The sequence below is a fragment of the Pongo pygmaeus genome, chromosome 19 (assembly GCF_028885625.2).
Source record: "Pongo pygmaeus isolate AG05252 chromosome 19, NHGRI_mPonPyg2-v2.0_pri, whole genome shotgun sequence".
NCBI classification, from domain to species: Eukaryota; Metazoa; Chordata; class Mammalia; order Primates; family Hominidae; genus Pongo; species Pongo pygmaeus.
In genome coordinates, this window is record NC_072392.2 from 4,638,479 (window position 1) to 4,655,839 (window position 17,361).

The following is a 17,361-nucleotide window of genomic DNA, read 5'->3' on the forward strand; positions in this document are numbered from 1 at the left end:
TCAGGCCGGAAGGCCAAATAGGAGATGAATGGGGATAGCGGCTTGAATAAGGGCAGTGGCAAGGAAAATGGGCTAGGGGTTAGGGAAGGGGGCCGACTGGCTGTGCATCCAAATGCTAAGGGTCCAGAAAGGAATGTGTTCAGCTATTTTCCAAGGACTTCTAAATTAAACTCTCTTAAATGATGTTTATATTAAGGCTGGTGGTGGAGTCTTTCAGAGGCAGTGTTGGTGCTAGAAGAGCTCTTGAGGATCATACAGCCTCCCCCCTCAATTTTACAGTGAAAGAAAACCTCAGAGAAGCAAAGCAACTTGCTCAAGGTCACACAGCATTTCAGTGGTAGAACATGACTCGTGGTTCTTAGATAGCATTACCCCGCCTCCACTGAGGCTAATGGCTGTAGGCGCTGTGCCAACATGACTAGATCTAAGGTGACCCAAGCAATATTTTAAGGGACTGAACGCAGATTCCCTCTCTTCCCCTTCGCCACCCCTTCCTCCACGCGCGACTCCAGTGATCAATGAATAATTGTTGAAACAGTTCCTTTGTGCAGAACACTTTCTTAAAAGAGGTGCAGAGATACACGTCTGCGGTAGGATTCCTTATCCTGAGATCTGAGAGCTCCTTGATGCTTCCCCAACCTGCTAGGTGAGGGTGGAAAGGGCAGTCCTGAGGCAGCCGGTGCCCCTCCTCTGCCCCCCAACTCCCACGTGCTTTCTCCAGCCAAGTTCTCACGGAGTGGCCCCTCCCTCAGCGGCTCCACTGTTGCCATAGCAATTGGGTGGGTGGACAGCCCGTCCTATCTAGAGGCCACCCAGCCCTCGCGTGGGGAGTTACCATAACAACCCCCTAGTAATAGAGGGGGTTGGGTACCGCCCCCTTCCCCCGCACATGGAAAGGTAGGTGGCTTGATTGGCAGCTGGGCACACGAAAGAAGGAGGGAAAGGGAAGGAAAGGCGTCAAAGGAGATCTGAGAAGGAAATAAGGGAGGGAAAGGGCAAAAAAATAGGTAAAGACAAGGAAACGCGTGTGCGCACGCGCGCCAGCCGGTGGGCGCGCTCCGCGGCCGCCTCGGCCGCCGCCCACTTCTTTCACGCCAGGCTCGCGCGGTCGCTCCGTCCTCGCGCGCGCCTTTCGCCTGCTCGCCTGCGCCTGCGCGCAGGTGTCGGCGCCTAGGGGGAGGGGGCCCCGGCGCGCTCGCGTCACGCTCGAGCTTCTACCCTCCCAGTGCGCGACCGCTCCGCGCCTGCGCAGGAGAGGTGGTAGGCTCGGGTGGCTGGCTCCGGGGAGATAGCGACTGTCAGTCGGTGGGTCGGTCCTCGCGCCGGCCCTCCCCCTCCCCGGTCTCCGGGGGAGGCGCGGTGGAGTCCGTCCCCGGGGTTCTCCGATGGGGGAGAAGCGGCGACGGCGGCAGTGGAGTAACCGAGCCGGAGCGTGAGCGGCCCCGGTGCCCCGTTCCCCGCGGAGGCCATGGGCGACCCAGCCCCCGCCCGCAGCCTGGACGACATCGACCTGTCCGCCCTGCGGGTGAGCGCGCCGTTCCCCAGCCTCGCCCTGGTTCCTGTCCCCGCCGCAGGGGAGGGAGCGGGGTGGCTGCACGCCTCGCGTGCTCCCGGGCGCCCCCTCCACCAGCCTGGGTCCCCTTGGCGACCCGTGCCCCTTTCCCGGACTCCCGCCGCGGCTGGGCCCCCGCCCTCTGCTCCCTTCTCTCTCCACTGGTTGCAGATGCTGGGAGCCAGTTCGGTCCCCACCCTGTGGTGCCCCGCCCCCACACTTCCGTGCCACCCTACCTTTACTCTGGGGTTCGGGACCCACTGGTTCGCCTAAACTTAGCCTCCCCCATCACCTGGAGAATCTTTATTGTGGCTCCTTACCTCCTTACGGCCCTTTTCCACCTTTGCCCTTACTTCTGTCTTCTTCCTTCCCCTCCTCTTCCTCAGCTCCTCGAATTTTGACTTTGCAACTGTCTCGACAGCCTCTCTCTCATCCCTTTCTCTGCCTCGCCCACCCTTGAATTGCATCCTTTCCCTGGTCGGAATTTCAGCCACCCCACCCCTGTACCGTCACCCTCAATCCCACGTTCAGTTTTCCCTATCCCTTCTCTCCTGTTTCAAGTGCAGCAGTTCAGAACCAGGCATTTCCGGTCTCAGGGTCCCTGAATATTACATGACCAACTGCAGCAGCGTGGGGCTGGGAGCCCTCGGGGAGGAGGGGAGGCATTTCTTCTCTTTGGAAACTGTAGCACGGGCTGGGAAGATGATGTTTACACACACACACGCGCACACACGACACATGCTACATGTGGTCAGGCTGAAGGTTTGGAAAGGCAGTGGGTATTTATGTTAGCTAAAGGCTGGAAGCAATGGAGACCTCTCAAGGTAGGAGCTAATAAGGAAAGGGGTTGAGAGGAAGCAAATGCTGCAGGAATTTCTTGGAAATACCCGTTCATTGTCCCTTGTGGGGCACTTACACACTCTGGTGGAAGAGCTTTCTGTAGCATTTATGTTTTTCTTCGGCAGGGAGCTTTGGCTTAAGTGGCAACTTAGTGATTTCAAGGTGAACACTCCAGACTATCAGCCAGGTGGTGTTTTGATCCTGTGCCCTTCCAGCGCTCTCACCAGGCCAAGGTGTGGGGAGAGCAGGACTTCCCATCTCTAGGTTCGCTTCTCTGGAGGCCCCTGCTCAGACTGTCTTCTGGCTTTTGAGTCAGCCAGGGAACATGGCCAGTAGTGGGAAAAGGCGGTCAGCCACACAGGTGCCCCGGATATGGCTGGAGGGGAGAGGGGAATTGAAGAGAGCGGAGTCATGTTGTTAATTGGGTTTCTCTAGGTGACACAGTTTTTTTTCTTCCCATTTTCAGGTCATAATTTGTTTGATGCAATGTTGGGCCATGAGACCTGACTTGCTGGAGATAACGTGATAAATTTCTGGGGAGAGGGAGTGAACGTTGAATTTCTCTGTGTGCGCAGGCACATGTGTGTGTGTTGATGGGGAGAGGGTCTGAAGGCTTTAGGAGGGAGATTCTTAAGGTCAGCTTAGCCAGGGCTTAAACTGGGATGCCCAAGTCAGTTGGGATATAAGATGGAAATCCAGATTCTGAATAAAAGTCCCTTAATGTGCTCCATTCTGGGATGAACTTCCACCTTTCCTTCCTACCTTGGCTATTGATTAACTGGCTACAGGTTCCTGTGGCTGGGGTGACTAAAATACAATAAAAAATGGGTGGGTCAGGCCGGGCAAGGTGCTCACACCTGTAATCCCAGCACTTTGGGAGGCAGAGGCAGAGGCAGGGGCATCACCTGAGGTCAGGAGTTCGGGACCAGCCTGACCAACACTGTGAAACCCCATCCTTACTAAAAATACAAAAATTAGCCACACATGGTGGCACACACCTGTGATCCCAGCTACTCAGGAGGCTGAGGCAGGAGAATCGCTTGAACCGGTGAGGTGGAGGTTGCAGTGAGCCAAGATTGCACCACTGCACTCCAGCTTGGGCGACAAAGCGAGACCTTGTCTTGAAAAACAAAAAACAAAAAAACGGGGCAGGTCCAAACCACAACCTTTGCTTTGAACCTTGTGGGACTCTGCTTGGGTTTCTCTTTTAGCCTCTTGGTAGTTTGGCTTGGACCCTCAACCTGGGATTTCCAGCAATTCCACAAATACCCTCTGACCTTAGATGTGGTATTTCCCTTCTGGACTTCTCGGCTTGAAGCAATGTTAGCCTTCCTCAGTTGCCTCCAGCCTTACTCTCCTCTCCCCTCAGGAGACCTGGTGACCTGCTCCCAGTGCTTCTGTCTGGCCTACCTTATGCTGCTTAAGAAAGCATTCTGCTTCCCCCTTTCCATCCTAAAATGCAAGGGCTTGAGGGAGAGCTGTACCTCCTTTGACATGGGGCTAGCCAGGGCCTGCCTTCTCCCTGCTGAGGACCTTTTCTCAGTGCCTGTCCCCCTGACTCCACCTCAGAGAGCTGTGGCACTGTCAAGCAGCTAGTGTGGTCATCTCTTGTGCTATTCCTGTCTGTTTTCCAGTGAGAAATGGTGTCTCCCTTTACTACACCATCTTGTGTTGGGGGCTGGGGAGAGGGATGAGAGAGGAACATATTCAGTATTTATTTGCTGGCCTTAAGGAGCCCAAGGTGTATTTCTCCTCTTGTTTCAAGATAAGGCTTGGTTTTCAGCTGGTGATGAGAGTAATCGCCTGATATTAGGGAAGATTGAATTGCGTTAATCTCTTAGCCATGTGTGGGGAGGCCAGATGGACCTGCTACTTTGTAGCCACAGCCACACTTGACCTCTTTGAGGTTCCTTTTCTCCACCAGCCTGGCTGCAGCGTGGTGAGGAAAAGCATGTGGTTTGAAGTTGCAGCCCTGAGTTCAAGTCCTAGCTTCTTCCCTTACAATGTAACCCTGGCCCTGCTCCCCTTACTGCAGATTCTGCCAAGAGCCTTACCGTCTCTAAGCTTCATTCAGTCCTGTATCGTGGGCATGGTAATAGTACTGAATGCAGAGTTGCTGAGGATTAAATGCACATTAAGTACTTAGTACAGTTCCCAGCACATAGTGATCATATATGTGATAGCCCTTTTTGTAGTTATTTTTATCAAATGGCAATCAGAGAAGCCTTCCAGGACAACTTTATCTAAAATAGCACTCCCTCCTCTGCTTTATTTTTATACAAAATTTTATATAGCATTCCCTTAGTCTGCTTTATCCTTCCTCATAGTATTTATCACCAGCTGACGTATATATTTCTGTCAGCCCCACTAAAATGTCAGTTCAGTGGCCGGGTGTGGTAGCTCACGACTGTAATCCCAGCACTTTGGGAGGCTGAGGCAGATGGATCACCTGAGAGGTCAGAAGTTCGAGACCAGCCTGGCCAACATGGTAAAACCCCATCTTTACTTAAAAAAAATACAAAAAAATTAGCCAGGCGTGGTGGCGCACACCTGTAATCCCAGTTACTCAGGAGGCTGAGGCAGGAGAATCACTTGAACCTGGGAGGTGGAGGTTGCAGTAAGCCAAGATTGCACCACTGCACTCTAGCTTGGGCGACAAAGCCAGACTCTGTCTCAAACAACAACAGACAGTTCGGTGAAAGCTAAGATTTTGACTATTTTGTTCATTTTTGTATCTCCAGTGCCTGTAACCGTGTTTTGCACATAATGGGGGCTCAAATGTTTGTTGCAGAAGTGCCTGTTACAACACGTGAAAGCTCAGCGCAGTGCTTGCTTAGAGAAAGTATTCAATAAACCCCAGGCTTCTTAGGCTTCATTTTGCCCCTCTTTTATTTATGCACAATTAAGAATATATTTTTTCTGGGATGTTTTTAGAATCAGACCTTGTCTGGGGTAAACAGTTCTGGAAGCCTCCAGCTGAGCGATGCCCTTGAAGTAAAGTTAGGATCATCCAAGAGAAAATGTGGGCCTCTGTGTCTAAGCTTGGTTATATTCCAGGAGAACCTTCTGACTTGGAACTCTTGGCTTCTCACAAAGGATAAATATCAGCGGAAGTGGATGGGACAAGGAGGGGGCAGGCCCCGGCCTGACCTCTTTACTTTTGCATTGCTCCTTTTGGTTGACCCACTTCATAAATCAAACAGCTTCTTTTTACCGTCCAGCTCGAAGTTTTCGACTGCGGTGTCCTTGAAACTATGGAGCTATGCTTAGCGTTGCTGGATTGAAATCATAGCATGGAGCACATTCAAGAAGGACTTGTTGCTCGGTGGTAGCTGCTGACAGAGATGTTCTTTTTCAAATGATTTTGTGTTGTTGTGTCTGTTCTTTGGATAAGTGTCTTCGCCTTCCTCCTCTCTTCATGCGGCTGTGGAGCCAGCACCACTCGGAAAGCTGGCAGTTCTGGGCATGTATTTCTAGGCTGCTGAGCAACGTGGGACTGCCACTGTGTTCTGATGTGCTAGCTGTCCAAATGTTGATGACAGATGCCTTAGGCAGGAGAATGGGAAGAGTGACCTCCTGCTGCAGAAGTAAGGACATTCAATAGTGACTTTTTTTCCCTAGAAAATTGCAAAAGGGGGATGGGGCTGTTTGGAGAGCTCGAGGCATTTAGAGTGAAGTGAAATGCTGCTTTGGCAAAATGACGGAAGGAAGATTACTGAGAACTTGGCTGAAACTAGGTGATCTGTCATTCCCCAAACAGAGGGAGAGACATCAATCACCACCCTTTATGCTATGGGATAGGACAGTTTGCCATAGTCCTTAGGGACATACACAGCGGGGAGGTTTTGACAGGTAAGATAACAGTAAGGTCAGCAAGGGAGCCAGCTGGCCCACCCCCTCACTCTTGCCCCAGGAGCTCAGTTAAAACTGTGCTGTGTAGAATCCTGACTTCAAATCTGGCCTCCATTCCTTTCCGCATTGAACTCTGTGCCTAAGACAGGGTAACACACACAACTTGCACATGTAAACCATCTTTGTTTGTCATTTAGGGGACATGATGGCAGGAAGTGTGCGGCCGCTCTTGATAAGCTTGTGTTCTGGCGTAGGTCTGTAGATAAGGCATGCAGTAACCTCTCAACCCAGAAACATAAAGCAATTCTGGACTGGAGAACACCTCCAGAAGCCTGTGGGAGTCTGCCTGTCTAATATTTCTGTCTCCAGACAAAGTCGAATCAGAGAAAGTTATCAATAATCCCCTGTCCTGCACCAGTCAGTCGCCAAGCATTGGCAATCTACTGTATTGAGAATCAGGTTCCAGATTCTATGGAAAGGATGTAATATAGTACTCAGTCCGCTACTAAGCTATTTAACCAGATCTCTGGGGACATCCACCCAAGCAAGCAATGCCTTTCCAAGCCTAGACTCTTTTTTTTTTTTTTTTTGAGATGCAGTCTCGCACTGTCGCCCAGGCTGGAGTGCAGTGGCGCGATCTCGGCTCACTGCAAGCTCCGCCTCCCAGGTTCACACCATTCTCCTGCTTCAGCCTCCCAAGTAGCTGGGACTACAGGCGCCCACCACCATGCCTGGCTAATTTTTTGTATTTTTAGTAGAGACGGGGTTTCACCGCGTTAGCCAGGATGGTCTCGATCTCCTGACCTTGTAATCTGCCTGCCTCAGCCTCCCAAAGTGGTGGGATTACAGGCGCGAGGCACTGCACCCGGCCTAGACTCTTTTTCTTAACTGTTACTGTTTTCCTCAATATCCTGCAACCTTCAAAGTTGGGACATTTTTGTTAAACCTGATTTCCATGAATTACACTCATTTTCTGTGGTCAGTGGGCAGTCATCTTGAAACCTGGTCTTCAGCCCCACTCCCTTCAGCACCTACTTTTTACTACTATCTGTCTCAGTCTTCTCTTTCCTGGATTGAAGACAGAACAAAAGTGATCAGGTTAATAAGTCAACTCTCAAAGCATTTCTTGAATGCCCACAGAGTATAGTAAGATACAAAAACATGACTTGTAGAAGACTCGGATCCTGTCCACAGCTCACGGCCATTTGCTCTCTCCAGTTCTTTTGCCATTCTCCTCCAAACCAACCAGTCCTTGGCTTGAGACTGGGCTTCTCTTATCTGTAGGAAGCTCTTCCAGGGGGCAATGGAAAAAGGGTTTTGAGGCTCTTTGTTCTTACTAAAGGCGGGAATAGTAAAGGGAGGAGAGAAAAGAGGGATGGAATTGTAGTGACCCAAGAGAGCCCCTGGAGATTTTGTCCAGTGGCTAGACAGCCTGAGGTTGTACGTGCTACATGTGGGTAGGATTTTGTGTTCTGTTTGAGGAAAGATCTAGAACTAGGCACAGAGGACACAGTGGTGATACAGTCTAGTAGTAGGGAGAGACATTAATCAAGTAATTATTAATGTGTGTGTGTGTGTGTGTGTGTGATTGCAAGCCATGATAAGGACTGTAGTGAAAACTTTAACATGCCGTGGGCACATATAACAAGAGTTGTTTTGAGCATATGTTCTCAGGATCTCCTGAGGGCTGTGTCATGGAAAAAAATTGCTTTTACGAGACAAAACTTTTAAAAGACAAAAATATCTAGTTGATTGAGAGAGACGTAAATCACGTCAGAAAGCTAAACTGGCATTGCTGCAGAAAGATTAGATAGAGTTGAACCAGCAGGTAGAGTTTGGTGATGGCGAGAATTGGGAGACTCTGGAATGGGGCCATTCTTATGGTGAAGCATTTGGTCAACAACTGAGGGCAAGAAGCCTGAGGATGGGGTGGAAACTCCAGGCTTAATTCCAAAAGGATTTCTTCTGAATCTTCCTGTGGGAGGGGAAAAAAATGGTTTATTTGTTTGTCTCGAAAGTTAAGAGCATGTATATGGAAAGAGCTTATGACTCATATAATCCTCATTTTTACTTACTGGGGGAGGGACTCTGGGTCCTGGGTCTGTAGACTTAGATGTGGCTCCTCAGAATGGGGTGTATGAGAGAGGAGGGTGTATCCCTAGATGTTATTAGCCTAAGGGGTGCCTGGGGTTTGGAAGGTAGGTAAGTCTCACGGAAATAAGAACAAGTAGGCCAAGCCCTCAGCTTAGCTGCCGTGGTCTGTGGGAAGTGGGATTCTTTCTAACATTGGATAGATAGTGTATATAAATAGACAAGACTCTCCATTTACATTGTATACAAGTAAAAGATGAGTGGGGTGTGGAGGGGGAGTGTTACTGATTTTGCCTGTTTGAAAGGAAACAGGGTTGGGGAAGCCACAAGTCTTGGGCTTCCTGGAGGAGCCAGACTCTGGGACCAGCTTGAATGTCAGGAGGATGGCAGCGTAGAAGACGGTGGGGTGGGCTGTGAGGAGAGTTTGGTGGCACAGCCTGTAGGAGGAGCCTAGGTGGCTGGAGAGAGATGAATGGAGGAAATGGGGACGAGCTGCCTAACAAACATGGTGATGGTTGGTGAGGGAGGAGACAAGAAGACCTTTGACAGAGGAGATAGCTGAGACCTCAGGTTCATCCACAGCAGGTAAATTCCAGGGCCACAGGGGACAGGCGATGTGGGGAGTGTCTGTGGTCACAACTGGGAGCCCCAGCACTTAGAGCCTGTGACTCAGTATGTACACGTAGCACCAAGTGCTTTTTGGTTCTGTCTTGGGCATCTCCGCCATTGGCACTTCCGCCAGTGGTTTCTTCCATTGCCTTTGGGATGAGCAGGCCTCCTGAAAGCAGGCCTGATATTCGCTGGTCTTCTGACAAAGAATGGGAAATTTCTCACACCGTCTTGTTCCAGGAGCCCCCTGGGGATGGGATTTGAAGGGCTTGAGTTGCCGAATTGCTCCTAGAACCACGGGCCTAGAGGAGTTTTCCATGAACAGCGGTCCTGGCAGGGACAGACTGAGGATCGGTAGGGCTAAATGAAGACAATCCCACCTCCTTCAAGAGCCACCTCAACTTATGTTTTTTTCCCACAAAGCCTCCCCTGATTTTGCCAGCCTTTACTGATCACGTCATCCACTTTCTCACAGACCTTACAGTTTAGCATTGGCTTATATATTGCCTTATATTGAATAATGTTTTATGGTCTTGTTTTTCCTACCACTTCCTTATGTATAGAGACTGTGATCCATATTTCCTCTTGATCCCTGTAAAGATGCTGAGCACACAGTAGGGGTTCAGAAATTACTTGGTAAGAGACATGGATCTAAGTATGTCTGTGACTGGACCTTTCCTACTAGATTCAATCCACAAGTAGTACAGGGTGCCCAGTATATGCTGGGCACCGTGGGATGCAAAGCAATACAGGTGCTGACTCAGTGGTTCTCAGCCAGGGCACCACTGGCCTCCAGGGGGTGTTCAGAAATGTTGAGGAGGGAGAATTAACTGTCTTGGGAGCACGGGGCACGGTGGCTCACGCCTGTAATCCCAGCACTTTCGGAGGCTGAGGCAGGCAGATCACGAGGTCAGGAGATCCAGACCATCCTGGCTAACACGGTGAAACCCCGTCTCTACTAAAAATACAAAAAAAATTAGCTGGGTGCGGTGGCGGGCGCCTGTAGTCCCAGCTACTTGGGAGGCTGAGGCAAGAGAATGGCGTGAACCCGGGAGGCGGAGCTTGTAGTGAGCCCAGATCGCACCACTGCACTCCAGCCTGGGCGACAGAGCGAGACTCCGTCCAAAAAAAAAAAAAAAAAACTGTCTTGGGAGCACTAACGGCATTTAGCACATGGGGATCGGGGATGTCAGCCATCTGGCAGAGTCTGGGACAGTGCATCGAAGAACTGTTTTTCCACCCAGATTGCTACTGGTACCTCTCATGAACTTGTTATGGACATGGGAGTGACCCGGGGAGGGACTGGACAGGTTTCTTCCATGAAGTAGGAAGTAGTTCCTAAGTCCCCTGTGTATTTCTTTGCAGGTAGAGAGAGGAATGTGGGCTCTAAATTACCCTTGGGCATGGCACATATCTAGCAGCTTTTGTCTGCTAGCATACCTCTGGAGGTAAAATAGGTAGGCTCCCAGCCAGACTGTAAGGAAGATTTTCATGTTCTCTTTTCGCCACCCACCCACTCTTTCTTTCAAGGCACATATTTAAGAAAGTGGCTGAAGCTTGCAATACTTAGTCTTTAGTTCTAAGTGACTCAGGAAAGAGTCTTCAAGAAAACAGTTGGACAGAATGCCCCAAAGCCTAAGCAGCGTGAGGCAAAGATAGGCAGGTGCATGTGGCATCTTAGAGAGGGGCCAGCACATCGTCTCTTCTCTGGGGTCTTTTCATCCTACACTTGTCTTTTTGAAGACAGAGGTGTGGTGAATGAGTGTCATTACTTACATCTCGGGGAGTGACCAGAGAGAGTAGAAGACACCTTGCCCTAGTGTATCCTTTCAGGGTGGACAAATGGCTGGGAAGCAGCACAGCTGAGCAGGATGAGCTGGAGCTGTGCAGCAGAGCTGCCTTCCACGGCTCACTGTTTCCCAGTCCCAGTCAGGAGAGCAGAACTTGGTAGGCTCCTGGCCTTGGGTAGCTAAGGTTTAGAGGAAGTGGAGAGTCCGCCTAACCTTAACAAGCTCATTCCTCACAGTGGAAACTACCTGAGCCCCACGTGTCGAAGCAGGGTAGGGGGAACAGGCAGGATGTGGATCAGAAGTTGGTTGGGGCTGGGCGCGGTGGCTCACACCTGTAATCCCAGCACTTTGGGAGGCCGAGGCAGGCAGATCACTTGAGGTCAGGAGTTCGAGACCAGCCTGGCCAACATGGTGAAACCCCGTCTCTACTAAAAATACAAAAAATTAGCCAGGCATGGTGGCAGGCACCTGTAATCCCAGCTGCTGGGGAGGCTGAGGCAGGAGAATCGCTTGAACTCAGGAGGCGGAGGTTGCAGTGAGCCTAGATTGCGTCACTGCACTCCAGCCTGGGCGACAGAATGAGACTCCGTCACAAAAAAAAAAAAAAAAAGGAAGTTGGTTGGTTCTAGTAAGTCCTTTTTCTGTCTTCTGTTTGGAACAAAGATTGCTCTGATAGAAGTCATTTCTGTTATGATGAAGATTCATTTCAGAAGGTGGTGTTTGGGGTTGGAATAAGAACAGTAATGAACACTTACTGTGCAGTAGGTTGTTTCCTTCTGTAATCTCATTGTCCCTCACGATAACCCTTTGAGGTGGACGATATTATCCTCATTTGCAAGATGAAGAAACCAAAGCTTACAGAAATTAACTTGGAAGTTAAGTAACTTGCCTGAGGTTGGACAGCCAGCAAGCAGCAGAGCCCACATTCAGACTCAAGTCTGACTCCAAAACCTGGGCTGCCATGCTGTTGGAGGGAGGCCTGCTCCCACGTGGCGGGGTGTATTTAGGGGTGGGCACTGAGGGGAGGACAGGAGGGCAGTGTGTAGCTGGCACTCTAGACTACATGCAACTAGTATTGTTTTCTGCCTGTTTTTTGGTTTGTTTTTGCTTTTTTTGAGATGAAGTCTTGCTCCGTTGCCCAGGCTGGAGTACAATGGCGTGATCTAGGCTCACTGCAACCTCCACCTCCCAGGTTCAAGCGATCCGCCTGTCTCAGCTTCCCGAGTAGCTGGGATTACAGGTGCGTACCACCACACCTGGCTAATTTTTGTATTTTTAGTAGAGGCGGGGTTTCACCATGTTGGTCAGGCTGATCTCGAACTCCTGACCTCAGGTGATCCACCCACCTTGGCCTCCCAAAGTGCTGGGATTACAAGTGTGAGCCACCACACCCGGCCTGCCTGTTTTAATTGTAAATGTGTGATATTTCTGTGACTTACAGTAAACAGGCTTTGTGGGCTTACTGAGGACTATAACATTATCCATAATGTTTCTTGGTAAAGTTTTTGGAGACTTTTGGAATATGGCCTGTTTCATGGGCTGGAGACAGTCTGTATGAGAGATAGGTACTGCCCTCCAGGAGCACATGGCCTCTAGATCTGTGTCTTAGTAGAGGACACCTTTTATTCGTATACCTGGGTCTTTTTGAGGTGGGGAGAGTAAGTGACCTGAGCCTGAGCTGAACAGGTGGTGGGTTGGCACTGGGAAGCACATGTTGGGAATACAGAGCTCCATGGGGCTCGTACCCAGAACTAATAGAGATTTCTAAATGTAGGGCCGCTGGGCACATCACTGTGATGACGAGAAGGAAATGCAGAAGACTTCAGAATATTTGGTCTGCAAGAAAGATAGTCAAATAATTCAAAAGAAAGCCTCTTCAGAGGGAGGAAAGGAAGGCTGTCTCATTTCCCCCCACCCTTTAAAAATGTGTTGTTGTTGTTGTTTTTAATGTGATTAAGTATATGTAAGACTTACCATTATAACCATTTCTCAGCATACAGTTCTGTGGCATTAAGTACATTCACACTTGTTGTGCAACTGTAACCACTATCCATCTCCAGAACTTCTTCATCCTCCCAAATGAAACTCTGTACCCATTAAACACTATCTGAACCCACCACCTTCCAGCCCCTGGCAACCACCATTCTGCATCTCATCGTCTTTTGTGTGTGCAGAGTTGAGCAGAGGGTCTGACCGAGCAGATGTTTAATATTTGTTGAGTCAGCCTAGGTGCATGTCTCAGAAGTCCATGTATCATCAGCCAACCCAGAACACAACCCCGCTTCCAGCTCTAATGCAAGATGACAGGCTTCTGAAAGGGATTTTAAATGAAATGGCTGCCTGGAATCACAAGAGGATTGGGCAGTAGCAAGAGAAGTTAAGGGTTTCTGTTCCGTATTCAGTTCCTTTTGCCACCCCCCAGCCATGACTTGAGTTCTGGTTCTGCTGTGCTCATGTTTGTCATCTTGCTTGTTTTCAGCCTCTTACTCCGTCTCATCCTGGGGGTCTGATGGGGTAGGTGCTAGAGGAAGCTGGAGATCAGGTGCTTGTTTTCAGCCTCTTACTCCGTCTCATCCTGGGGGTCTGATGGGGTAGGTGCTAGAGGAAGCTGGAGATCAGGTGCTTGTTTTCAGCCTCTTACTCCGTCTCATCCTGGGGGTCTGATGGGGTAGGTGCTAGAGGAAGTTGGAGATCAGGTCGTTTAGGGGATGAAGAACATGGAATGTAGCAGCATTTCTGTATTAGTATGTGAGGGGTACATGTGTTAAAGGGGGGGTCAACCCTCCTGGACCTCCAGGCCTGGACAGTTGAGAGCCAGGTCAGGCTCTGTATTCCTCTAGTGTTCATACCCCTGGACAGACCCAAAGCATGATCTGGAATTGAATTGGATTTTTTTTTTTTTTGAGACAGAGTCTTGCTCTGTCACCCAGGCTGGAGTGCGGTGGCACAATCTCAGCTCAACTGCAGCCTCCACCCCTGGGTTCAAGCGATTCTCCTGCCTCAGCCTCCCAAGCATAATAGCTGGGACTACAGGTGTGCATCACCATGCCCAGCTAATTTTTGTATTTTTAGTAGAGACGGAGGTTTTACTGTGGTGGCCAGGCTGGTCTCAAACTCCTGACCTCAAGTGACCCGCCTGCCTCGGCCTCCCAAAGTGCTAGGATTGCAGGCGTGAGCCACCGCGCATGGCTGAGTTGGATATTTTAGAACAGAGATGAGTGCAATGGCCTTCCTGGCCTCCTCACTTTCCCTCATCCTTGCTATTTAGAGTTTCTCATTGACCTTCATGGGGAAGGAGGAAAAAGGGAGGGAATGACACACTCATTCTCCAGGTGACCCAGGAAGAGAGGGGGGCAGGAGAGCCCCCTGTCTTAGAGGTCAAAATACAGGTCTCTAGCTGGTAGGCTGGGGTGGTATCTTAGGGTACACTGTTGTGGGCTGTGCCCTTACATTACCAGGCAGAAGCCTGCAGCGCAAAAGACCTGCGTTTCCTCACAATAGTGTCAGGTTGCAAGGATCAAGGGAAGACTCAAGGACTCATGAGGTCTTTTTTTCTCTGTCTCCGTGTACAACTTTAGAGGAGGCTACATGTATTTGATGACACCTTCCAGGAACTGCCCAATGCCGAATGGCCCTTCTCACCACAATTCCTCTTACTGCAGTCTAAAGCCTACTTTTTTCTTAGGCTGAGCCAGGTCTGAATGGCAGTCAGTTGTTTTCCTTGGACTGAGTCTCAGTCTACCCCACCCTAATGTTCAAAGTTTGAATGAAGGAATGTTCCAACTGATGAGTCCTAGAGACACTAACATCCTTAGGTGTTATCCTACAGTCTGCCTGGATGTTGTTCCCATCACCATCGCCAATACAAGTGATAAGTGATTGAAGTATTTGTGTTTAAAGCAGAGCCTCTATGGGCCATCTTATTATGACTTTTTTTGAGACAGGGTCGTGCTGTCAGGCTGGAATGCAGTGGCGTGATCATAACTCGCTATAGCCTTGAACTCCTGGCCTCAAGTGATCCTCCCACCTCTGCCCCCCAAAGTGCTAGGATGACAAGTGTGAGCCACATGCTCGGCCCCATCTTACATTTCAGAAGGTGCCAGCAGTCGGCTAAGGCCTCAGAGCTAATGAGAGCTGACTTCCCATACTCATGCCTCATGACTCTGCTGCATTGCCCAGTCCCCACCAGAAACAAAGATCTCGTGTGAGATTGGTCAGTGTGGAGTCCAAAGTGTAGTCTTTGCAGATTAGATGTGTTTCACAAGTTAACAATGAACATACCTGCTACTGCCCGGATCTCCTCTCCTGGCCTCATAATCTCCTCAGGTGGCCCAAACTGCCCATCTCTAAAGAGCTGTCAGTGGGAGGCCTGCTAACACAACGGGCTGTTTGCCTTTGCCTTTGAGGCAATGTGATCCATGGAGTGAACACGGCATGAGGAGCTGTGCGACCTGGTTCTAGTTTTGGTTCCAGTTCGTTCGTTCGTTCATTCATTCATTCAGATGGAGTCTCGCTCAGGCTGGAGTGCAGTGGCGCAGTCTCGGCTCACTGCATCCTCTGCCTCCTGGGTTCAAGCAATTCTCCTGCCTCAGCCTCTAGCGTAGCTGAGATTACAGGCTCCCACCACCACACCTGACTAGGTGAGCTGATGCTGGTTTGAATCCAAGTCTGTCTCCAAATCCTATGCAGTTGCAGGGAGTGTTTCCCGAGGGCTGTAGGATGATAGGATTCCCTAAGATCCCTTCAGGCCCAGGAGTCCTTCTTTCTTCCTAAAAATTTTTGAGTGCCTACTATGAGACAGAGCCAGCCTCCGTCATAGAGGTCAAAATATGCTTTATTTGTTCTCACACTGACTTAAACATATGAATATATTAAATGTGTAATTTGCAGCATTCTATATATAAGGAAAAGTGCATGTATGAGGTGGTGACTGTGTTAAGCTGGGGGGAGCTGACAGAAACGGGGGGTGCCAGTGGCCAGGGCGGGTGGTGTCTCAGAGCTGGTCTTGGAAACATCAGTTCCTACTGTGTAGAGAGATCTCAGGTTGGGCGCAGTGTCGGAGTGTGGGCATGGAGCCCAGAATCCATGGGAAGGACACAAAAAGGGAAGTTTCAGAAAAAGGTCTGGGCCCAGTGCAGTGTCTCATGCTTGTATTCCCAGTACTTTGGGAGGCAGAGGTAGGTGGAGTGCTTGAGCTCAGTAGCTTGAGACCAGCCTGGGCAACATAGAGACCTCGTCTCTGTTTAAAAGGAGAGAGGAGGGGAGAGAGAAAGGAAGAAGGAGGGAGGAGGACGGGAGGGACTCTGAAGGACTATTTGATTTGAAATATGACCTTCAGAATACGTACACTCCAGAGATGGTTTCCTGAGTCTGCTAGTGCTGAGGAGGAAGAGCAGTCAGAACCAAGTGGGGATTGACTTGTGAAGACAGGGAATTGTTCCTTAGGGACAGAGAGGGACCTGGAATGGGGGACCTTCCCCATCGCTCCCTGCAACTGCACAGACCTTGGAGACAGACTTGATTCAAACCCCAGTTCTGTCACTTACTATGTGTTCTTTGGCAAGTAACTCATACCCCTATGCCTCAGTGTTTGGGGGTATTTTTTTGAGATGGAGTCTCACTCTATCGCCCAGGCTGGAGTGCAGTGGCGCGATCTCGGTTCACTGCAAACTCCGCCTGCCAGGTTCACACCATTCTCCTGCCTCAGCCTCCCAAGTAGCTGGGACTACAGGCACCTGCCACCACACCTGGCTAATTTTTTGTAGTTTTAGTAGAGACGGGGTTTCACTGTGTTAGCCAGGATGGTCTCGATCTCCTGACCTTGTGATCTGCCCGCCTCGGCCTCCCAAAGTGCTGGGATTACAGGCGTGAGCCACCGCGCCTGGCCTCGTTTTTGTATTTTTTAGTAGACGGGGTTTTGCTATGTTGGCTAGGCTTGTCTTGAACTGACCTCAGGTGATCCATCCGCCTCAGCCTCCCAAAGTGCTGGGATTACAGGCCTGAGCCACTGCGCACCCGGCCCCTGTGCCTCAGTTTTGTCCTTTGTAAAATGAAGGTAACAAGACTCACCTAATAGGGATGTTGAGAGGATTAAATAAAAGGATGTAAAGTGCTTAGTCTGGTAAATGCTCATTAGACAGGTGGTAGCTGCCCAACTTCTCTTATTGCACAAAGTTCCCGGAAAGCGTGTCTCCTGGGGTTCTTTAACATGCCTCTCCCCTGACTTAGTATTTTGTTTAAGAAAGAAAACCACCCAGTCTATTGATTTTAATGTAAAGGGCTGAGAGTGAGTCAGTGAGCCCCAGGTGTAGACCTGGAATTCTGTGGGCTTGACTCCCCTTTCCCAGTCCTAGAGCCTCCTACCATCTCCTGAAAGTCTTCCAGCGTCACTGCAAGGAAGAGTAACTTCAAAATCTTCTATCTGAACACGAAACTCCTGTTTGTCCTGACTCAGGAATTCCGGCAATCACTGGGCAGTCACTCTGGCCCTGCGTGCTGTTTTCTGTAAAAGCTCTGGACCCACCCAGAGAAAGCATTCAGCCTGAGGGGAAAACCTATGCCTCTCCCTTGGGGACACACAGCTTTGTTGGGATGTGAGAGACAAGACATTCGCACAAAAATGTATAA

The 17,361-nt window shown here is 50.0% G+C and overlaps 1 protein-coding gene across 33 annotated transcripts in view; it reads left to right on the top strand.

Moving 5' to 3' along the window:
- The first annotated feature begins 1,099 nt into the window (after nt 1–1,099).
- Nucleotides 1,100–17,361, top strand: part of MINK1 (misshapen like kinase 1) — a 67,388-nt gene continuing 51,126 nt past the window's right edge. For 16 of the 33 annotated variants that reach the window (XM_063655769.1, XM_054459365.2, XM_063655757.1 and 13 more), the window contains exon 1: nt 1,224–1,525. Coding sequence is in view for 32 of the 33 variants with exons in the window: in XM_054459365.2 (XP_054315340.1) it covers nt 1,469–1,525 (57 nt within the window). In the remaining variant the exon portion in view is untranslated. Of the gene's footprint in view, nt 1,526–17,361 lie in introns of all 33 variants that reach the window. The other 17 variants (XM_063655762.1, XM_054459370.2, XM_054459373.2 and 14 more) reach the window with 4 other exon arrangements.